General features: G+C 43.9%; 1 protein-coding gene across 1 annotated transcript in view; it reads left to right on the top strand.

The window, feature by feature from the left end:
- The window catches only part of zswim8 (zinc finger, SWIM-type containing 8), a 62,164-nt gene that overhangs the window by 29,190 nt on the left and 23,574 nt on the right, over nt 1-9,400 (top strand). Inside the window, exons 13-17 of the mRNA XM_085368990.1 lie at nt 1,225-1,408; nt 1,963-2,061; nt 2,211-2,335; nt 3,907-4,228; nt 5,179-5,325. Coding sequence (XP_085225116.1) covers nt 1,225-1,408; nt 1,963-2,061; nt 2,211-2,335; nt 3,907-4,228; nt 5,179-5,325 — 877 coding nt within the window. The remainder of the gene's footprint in view (nt 1-1,224; nt 1,409-1,962; nt 2,062-2,210; nt 2,336-3,906; nt 4,229-5,178; nt 5,326-9,400) is intronic.

Here is a 9,400-nt window from a genome sequence, read left to right as displayed (position 1 = left end):
CGTGCAGTCTGCAGCTACTTGACATTGCCAACCTTCTTGACATTATTCAGTCAGTTGGTGTCACCAGCTCCAGTGCCACGCCTCCAGCAGACCACAGCAAAATGTACTGCGCTCGCCACAACTTCGAAAATATTATTTTATTTGTCAATAATTATAATATAAGACATTGTACTGTTAATGTGATTTTAGTCATATACAGTATGCTTAACTGTGGGTAAAGAGAGAGAAATCATGGTTATGTAAAGTACTGAATCAAAGTGCCCAAAAGTTGATTGTGTTCATCTGGACGTAGCTTTTCAGTGGGAGAAACGTTTCGTCACTCATCCAAGTGACTTCTTCAGTCTCAGCTGACTGCAGGTTTCCAGCCTTATAAACAGCACATTTGCATAATAATTGAAACTAGCACCACTAGAATTCCCATCTCGCCCCTGTGGGCGGTTTATCCTTCAAGCTCGGGTCCTCTACCAGAGGCCTGGGAGCTTGAGGATCCTGCGCAGTATCTTAGCTGTTCCCAGGACTGCGCTCTTCTTGACAGAGATCTCCGATGTTGTTCCCGGGATCTGCTGGAGCCACTTGCCTAGCTTGGGAGTCACCGCACCGAGTACTCCAATTACCACGGGGACCACCGTTACCTTCACCCTCCACATCCTCTCCAGCTCTTCTCTGAGCCCTTGGTATTTCTCCAGCTTCTCGTGTTCCTTCTTCCTGATGTTGCTGTCATTCGGGACCACTACATCGATCACTACGGCCGTCTTCTTCTGTTTGTCTACCACCACTATGTCCGGTTGGTTAGCCACCACCATTTTGTCCGTCTGTATCTGGAAGTCCCACAGGATCTTAGCTCGGTCATTCTCCACCACCCTTGGGGGCATCTCCCATTTTGACCTCGGGACTTCCAGGTTATACTCAGCACAGATGTTCCTGTACACTATGCTACACCACTTGGTTATGGCGTTCCATGTATGCCCTGCCTGCTAGCATCTTTCACCCTGCTGTTATGTGCTTGATTGTGTCAGGGGCATCTTTACACAGCCTGCACCTGGGGTCTTGCCTGGTGTGATAGACCCCAGCCTCTATGGATCTTGTACTCAGAGCTTGTTTTGGGGAAAAATTCTCATCAACATTAGGACCAAATTAACTTACAAAGTTTAGCTTTTAAAACAAAAGGGATATATATTTATGTAAATGTATCATATGCATATTGTATGTGTCTGGACTAATCAGGTGAAGCTGGCCTACCAGGAGTCAGAGGTGGTTGCTCTGTTGAAGAAGATCCCTCTGGGTCTGATAGAGATGTCCGCCATCAGAGAGCGAGCAGAGCAGCTCCGGGATGGAAACTTTTGTGATTACAGACCTGTGCTACCTCTCATGTTGGCCAGCTTCATCTTCGATGTACTGTGTACCCCAGGTATGCACCGGTAATCTTTATTTTAATGGTGGTTTTCATGTGTTTCACTTGAAATAGTCAAAGCAATTCTAGTTTTCTTGTCATATGTGCTTAGGATGTAAACACAACCATGCCATTGTCTCATGGCTGCTTGCCCAAAGAAGATCAGATATTTTCTTAAAAGTGTCAATCAAATCCTTATACTAAGGTTTTAGTTTTATTATATGTATTCAGCTTTTTTTGCTTTTATTTGACAGTTGCGATGGACACAGAAATGATGGGAAATTGTTAATCGCTTAAACAGGATTTTTAACTTGATTCAAATACAATAAAATAAAAATAAATAATACAAGACTAAAGAATTCTAAGTATTCTGTTAAATTGCCTTTAACTATGTAATATGAAAGTGAATATCTCTTGGCCACCAGCTTTATTTGTAGTGTACTGAACGTTGAAGCTTTGTGTTGAATGAATGAAGAAGCTCATATTGTCTTTTTTGGAACAGACTGAGGAATTTTAAGGGAGATTGACTGAATTTATGTCCCTTTCACTTTTCTCCATACTGTTTTGTGCAGTTGTGTCTCCAACGGGTTCCCGTCCACCAAGCCGCAACCGCAACAATGAGATGCCTGGAGATGAGGAGCTGGGTTTTGAGGCTGCTGTTGCTGCACTTGGTAAATTTATTCACCAATTGATTGGTTTCGTTCCTCTCAGTGTTTATCAGTATCTTCTTCTCCATCCTCACTACTTGTTTTCCTGCTCACTGTTTCTCACAAATGTTCAATTGTAACCTTTGTTTTGTGTCCACCCTCTGTGACTGCAGGTATGAAAACCACAGTCAGCGAGGCAGAGCATCCTCTGCTATGTGAAGGAACTAGACGAGTGAAGGGTGACCTGGCCCTGGCTCTCATGATCACCTATAAGGACGACCAGAGCAAGCTCAAGAAGGTAACAGCTACATTATAGTATTTCAGAACATGTACAGAAGATGTCCCGTCCAACCGCATATCAATTCTACACCTGTTACAGTCACAGAATTTGACTGTAACAGGCCAGTTTATTCATTTAATACATTTTTTTTAAAACAAAGAAAGAAAATAGTGCAAAGTAATTCATTGACCTGTAACTGGAAAAAACTATACTAATTAAAAGGTGAGTGGTTCGATCCCCAGCTCCTTCTGTCTGAACGTCCAAGTTTCCTTAGGCAAAATACTAATTGCTCAAATTGTGTAAAAAAGTGAGTGAGTGCTTTTAAGCACGTAATACAGGCCTTTCACACAGGAGCTGCTCTCTGAAACACATTCATGTCTATTTCTTGCACAGTGAAGGAAAGCTTCACTTTGCTTGTCTGAGTCCGGTAAACACTGGCACAGGTTAACATGCATCTGGTTGGTTAACATCTGTCCTCTCTGTCCAAAATGTGAACATTGGCATCCTCGAAAGAGTGACCTTTATCCTTAAGATGCAGATGGACTGCTGAGTCTTGTCCTGTGGAGGTGGCTCTTCTGTGTTGTGCCATGCGCTTGTGAAGTGGCTGTTTGCTCTCTCCGATGTAGAGGTCTGGGCATTCCTCGCTGCACTGTACAGCATACACCACATTCTTAACAATGTGGTGTATGCTGTACAGTGCAGAGAGGACAGACGGTTTGAAAGAGGAGTGAAAGAAGCATCTATGTCCACTGTGAGCGACCATCTTTGAACAGAGGCGGGGGTTTACGACACCAACTCTCTGCCATCTTTAAAGAAGTCCAGACGCTTTTCTTTGCAAGCTCCTTTGACCCATGGAGGAGAGCTATAGATGGTCAGACAGTTGTGTTCTTACATTGAGTCTGACGTTTGATTACTTTGCTAACAAGTTTAACAGGATATTTCCATTCTCAGGTGTCTGATACCCTTCGACACTCATCAAAAGAATTTTCATCTCTTCTTTCTTTCTCTGATAATGATATTAGGCAATTAATTAGTACAAAGAATGTTAGATGTACATCTTTTTTGGGTACAATAACATTGGCTCAGGAGCTAGACCAGGTCACTGATCTAAATGGTGGTGGTTCAATCCCTGGCTCCCCTTAGTCTGCATGCCAAATATCCGGAGCAAGATATTAACCCCAAGTTGCTAATGGTAGTACTTAAATGGCAGACAGTGCTTGTGTGAATGGGTGAATCTGGCATGTTGTATAGAGCGCTTGTAGTACTCCAGAAAAGTAGAAAAGTGCTAAATAAGAATCAGTCCAGGCCATTACAAGGTTCTACTTGTATAAGGTAGGTAAGGATTTTCCTTGGAGTAAATTGTGACTATCACCAGATAATGTTCACACAACTAGATAGAAGTATGTAAAGATGTGCTTTAACCAAGCACATTGATTGAACGCACCCATCTAAGATTTTTCTGATTTCCACACTTTGGTATTTCATGTTGCTCATGTGGATTTCTGTTGTAGGGTGTATGCAAAGTGTAAGTGTTTTCTTACTCTCTGTATCAATGTGTTCTCTCTTTCCTGTCCACCCTCCATGCTCAGATATTGGATAAGCTATTGGACAGAGAGAGTCAGACCCACAAGCCCCAAACTCTAAGCTCCTTCTACTCAAGCAAGCCAGCAGCTGGCAGTCAGCGTAGTCCATCCAAACATACATCCTCCAGCCACAGTGGAGTGGGTGGGGCCACAGGAGTGGTCTCCAAACATGCTACGTCATCTTCCTCAGCATCTACTTTGGTGGCTTCATCCTCAAGCTCTTCCTCTGCTCTGACAATTGGCGGAGAGGGGGTGGCTCCTCAGGCTGATCTGAACCCAGTGCCAAATAACACAGCAGGGGAGAGTGCCGCTGAGACCAGGGAGCATGGTAAGAACCCCATTACCACGTCTCTTGGTTTCCACCTTTGTGTTCTTGTCATTCTCCAGGCACAAACATCCACTTGTTTTAGGTTTTTCCGCATGTTCACTATAACTATATTAAAAAAAAAAGTATAAAAGCTGTAAACAAGTGCTGCATGCATTTCACACACACACACACACACACACACACACACACACACAGCCACAGACTAGTACATACTTACTTGTCTGTGTACGGTCAGAACCAGCAAACTCTTTCAGCAGTTAGGTCGCTGGTTGCTAGTCCACCACTGTTCCTTCCTTGGACCACTTCTGATAGGTTCTGACCACTGCAGACCAGGAACACCCCACAAGAGCTGCAGTTTTGGAGATGTTCTAACCCAGTCATCTTAGCATCATAATTTGGTCCTTGGCAAACTTAGAATAGAATGGAATAGAATAGCCCTTTGTCATTGTACATATACAACAAATCTGTGGGTGCTCCACCCGACTACTACCCAAGAAATATGGATAACAAAACAGTAATATAAATAACATAAACCATGGTATACATAACAAAGTCTAAATATGAATAACGGAACAGAAAGACTGAAATCTAAATAACAAAAGGAATAAAAAGCACACTGTATAATAAAGTGCACACAGTAAAAATGAGGCTGTGTAGTTACAAGGTGGCTTGAGTGTAGTACAAAAGACTTCAGTGGAGTTCAGTAGTGGCATTTGGATGTTGTACACAGTCAGGTTTGAGTTTCCTGAAGGATGAGTGTTACTCAGGACCATGTGTCAGAGTGAATGAGAGTGTGTGGTGGGGAATGGAGATCTGTGGCTGTTTGCTGTCCTAAACTTGCTAAAAACCTTTTTCTGCTTCTACCACATCAAAATGTTCAACTGCTCCCCGGCCGTGTGCGCGTGCATGTGTGTGTAAAGAGATCTCATGATCTGTCCTCGCTTTTTCAGATGGGCCTTCATCTTCAAGTGACCAGCAGAATGACATCGCTTCATTTAAGGAGGCCACAGTGCCCAGTCGGTTGGCACTGGGGGCACGCTGTGGATATAGTCAACGCTGCTGGGGCTCACCTGTACGGCAGAAGAAAAAACACACTGGTACAGTGTTACTAATATTAAGACTGCTATTATTATCTATACTTTTTTACGCCGAATACTGCTTTCATTTGTTCGGAAAAAATGTTGCTTTATGAGATGGGTACTTTTGATTATTGGCCTATTTAATATGTATAAGTGGTACTTTTTTCAGGCCTTAAACCTTACTGAAATACTCCACACTCTTATGTTATTTATATATGTGTGTGTATGTGTATATATATTAGGGGTGCAACGATACACAAAATTCACGGTTCGATACTTTGGTGTCACGGTTCGATATTTTTTCGATATAAAAAAAATGGTCATGCCTTTTTAATTTGTCATTTATTAAAATTATAAATATATATTTTAACTCAAAAGTACAGTTTTTAAATTTAATGTTGCTGAAACAACAAAATAATAAAAAAAAAATAAATCGATGATCGAGAAATCACTCATCTTTGGAAAAGAGAGTTTATTACAGAGAAATGGCTCTTTCCAAAATAAAAGCTATACTATCCGCTTCTTCTGGGCTATATTCTCAGCAGCATACTAAACATATCAGGTCCCCATAAGGAGAATCCTGTGCTAACGGCTGTCTAAATGACTCGGGTAAAGTTTGTAACATGCGTGCTTGTTGTTTTTGTCTGCTTCCACTTGTCTTTGCACTAGGATGATGTCGGCATAAATGTGCAGTCATATTCGTTGTGTTCCCACTAGTGCTGTCAGCTAGGGCTGGGCCATATTATACCGTTCACGGTAATACCGGTATAATGTTAGGCAACGATAGGAAAATGAAATATCGCGATAGAATATGAGTAAAACGCGCATGCGCAGTGCCTTTGTTTTCATACGCACATGGCCGATTGTTGAGTGAAACAGATGAACCAGAATTGGTTTGTAAAAATGGTGCAACTTCAGTGATGTGGAACTGGTTTGGTGTTTGTCCATCAGATACACGACAAAGCACATTTTTTTGCAGAACATACAAGCGGCCGTCATTATTGTCGTATTTGTCGGACTAAGATGCTCTTAAATCTGGGAGTAATCTGGGTCCTAAACTCCGTATACTTCAGGTCAAACAACACTGCAGCATCACTGAGAGTTAAAAACTGTCTAAATTCTTTCATCTTTAATAAAACGATCAGCATTGCTGCTTTACCAGGTGTAACTATGAAGTTTAACTTCCAGGCATCCATGAAAACAAAATGTATTACATTTAACGGAGTTAGAAGTTAGCAGGAAGCTAGCGGAAGTTAGCTCGCTAGTTTCGCTAGTTACCTAAGCATGATATTGCATGTTCTGACTGATATTTCTGAAAAAAATCAAACGTACAGCTCTGTTATCACTTCCAACATAAATGAAGACAGGAAACTAAACAGCAGTGACGTTTGTAGGGTTACTGAAGTTGGGCTAGCTGGTATATAATGATGTGCTACGTGATCGCTAGCGACACAGCTATGTTAGCATAACATAAACAGTGAAGCTGGAGGACGAACACTAACGCTTTTCCACTTATAAAAGTTAACGTGAAGGTTCCTCATGGTTAGAGACAAATGCAATCGCATGGCAGGATGCTGTAAACGGACCAAACTTCAGTCAGGAGAACAACTGAGATAATCCATCCACAATACGAGGTCAGTCATTAATATACTGCAACAACATGGGAATAGAGCAGCTGCCAGAGAATTCAACATTAATGAATCAATGGTACAAAAGTGGAGGAAGCAAGAAGAATAAAATTTGATTCATCTGACTGCTTTGTTTCGCTTAATGTTTCACTGCTACACCTCTTTCCGGGATGCGTACAAAGCCCAATCCGGAGGGCGGTGCACTGTTGGACGGACCAATCGGAGTCTGCGCTGCGGGACTGTTTTGATCACGCGGACTGGGAAATGTTTCACGTGGCTGCTAGGGACATTGATGAATACACAGACTCAGTCTGCGGATTTATCAGGAAATGCGTGGAAGATGTCGTCCCATCCAGAACAGTTAAATCCTTCCCAAATCAAAAACCCTGGATTAACAGAGATGTTCGCGCGGCACTGGCGGCACGGAACACCGCTTTTGCCTTCGCGAACACATCGGACTACAAACACGCACATTACCAACTCCGGAAGATGATCAAAGCAGCCAAACGTGAGTACACGGACAGGGTGGAGCAACAGTTTGACAACCCTCGGAGTATGTGGCAGGGACTAAACACGATCACAGACTTTAGAGGGAAAACCAGCACACCGCAGACCACGGCCTCTCTGTGTGAGGATCTAAACGTATTCTACGCTAGATTCGACACAGCGAACACCATGAGACCGGACAGTGTGCGCACCGCGGATGACGTCAGTGCGCACACTGTGTCTGAGGAGGATGTGCGGAGGTGCTTCAGGAAGGTGAACGCATGCAAAGCTACTGGTCCGGACGGGATTCCCGGCCGCGTCCTCAAGTCATGCGCGGCTCAGCTGGCTGGAGTGTTCACGCACATCTTCAACCTTTCCCTCTCTCTGTCTGTAGTCCCAGCCTGCTTCAAAATGGCCACCATCGTCCCTGTACCCAAATCCTCCACCATCTCCTCATTGAACGACTGGCGACCTGTAGCCCTGACCCCCATCGTAAGCAAATGCTTCGAGAAGCTGGTCAGGGACTTCATCTGCTCTGCACTACCCGACTCACTGGACCCTCTACAGTTCGCATACCGCCACAACAGGTCCACTGATGATGCCATAGCCCTGACACTACACACTGCCCTGTCACACCTGGAGAAGAGAGACACGTATGTGAGGATGCTGTTTGTAGATTACAGCTCAGCATTCAATACCATCGTTCCCTCGAAGCTGGACAGGAAACTGCAGGATCTAGGACTGAGCAGCTCCCTCTGCAGCTGGATCCTTAGCTTCCTGTCTGACAGACGCCAAGTGGTCAGACTGGGCAGCATCACCTCATCCCCCGTCACACTGAACACTGGTGCTCCACAGGGGTGTGTACTGAGCCTTCTCCTGTACTCACTCTACACCTACGACTGCACAGCCACTAACAACTCCAACATCATTGTGAAGTTTGCGGACGACACTACAGTGGTGGGTCTTATCACCAATGGTGATGAGACGGCTTACAGGGAGGAGGTCAGCGCCCTGACCCACTGGTGTCAAGACAACCATCTCACCCTCAACGTCGCAAAGACAAAGGAGTTGATAGTGGACTTCCGGAGGTGCAGAGAAGTACACACCCCCATCACCATCAACGGCGCTGCTGTGGAGAGAGTGAGCAGCTTCCGGTTCCTTGGCGTACACCTGGCTGAGGATCTTACGTGGTCAGTACACACAAACAAAACAGTGAAGAAGGCGCAGCAGCGCCTCTTCTTTCTCAGGAGACTGAAAAGATTCGGCATGAGCCCCCGCATCCTCAGGACCTTCTATCACTGTGCCATTGAGAGCATCCTCACTGGATGCATCACCACCTGGTATGGCAACAGCACCACCTACAACTGCAAAGCTCTCCAGCGAGTAGTGCGGTGCTCTGAACGGATAATTGGAGGTGAGCTTCCCTCCCTCCAAGACATCTACAGGAAGCGGTGCCTGAGGAAAGCGGGGAGGATCATCAAGGACTCCAGTCACCCCAGCCATAAACTGTTCAGACTACTTCCATCAGGAAGGAGGTTCTGCAGCATCCGATCCCGTACCAGCAGACTGAGAGACAGCTTTTTCCATCAGGCCATCAGACTGCTGAACACGTCATAGACACCTCAGCTTCACTACTGGAACTTTAACATTATGCACTCCATACTGTACAGTAATGCCACTGTTTTGCACATGTCTCACTCTGTATATTTTATTTTATTTATTTTATATATTTTATTTATTGTTTACTCTATTTAATTTGTAAAATATGTGTGTACACACACACACACACACACACACACACACACACACACACACACACGTAGAAAAATATTTAGTATACACATCCAGAAATGCATATACTATTATATATTGTACATATATTTATTAGTTTCAGATGTAGCCATTCTTGTATTTTGCTTGTTTACATTATTGTATTTTGCACAACTCTGTTGCTTGTGAAGCTCGCACACAAGAATTTC

The sequence above is a fragment of the Diplotaxodon limnothrissa genome, linkage group LG13, assembly GCF_057381915.1.
Source record: "Diplotaxodon limnothrissa isolate DT_005_m linkage group LG13, D_limnothrissa_male_GT1.1, whole genome shotgun sequence".
Taxonomy (NCBI): Eukaryota; Metazoa; Chordata; class Actinopteri; order Cichliformes; family Cichlidae; genus Diplotaxodon; species Diplotaxodon limnothrissa.
This window is presented reverse-complemented; position numbering and strand designations above follow the sequence as displayed.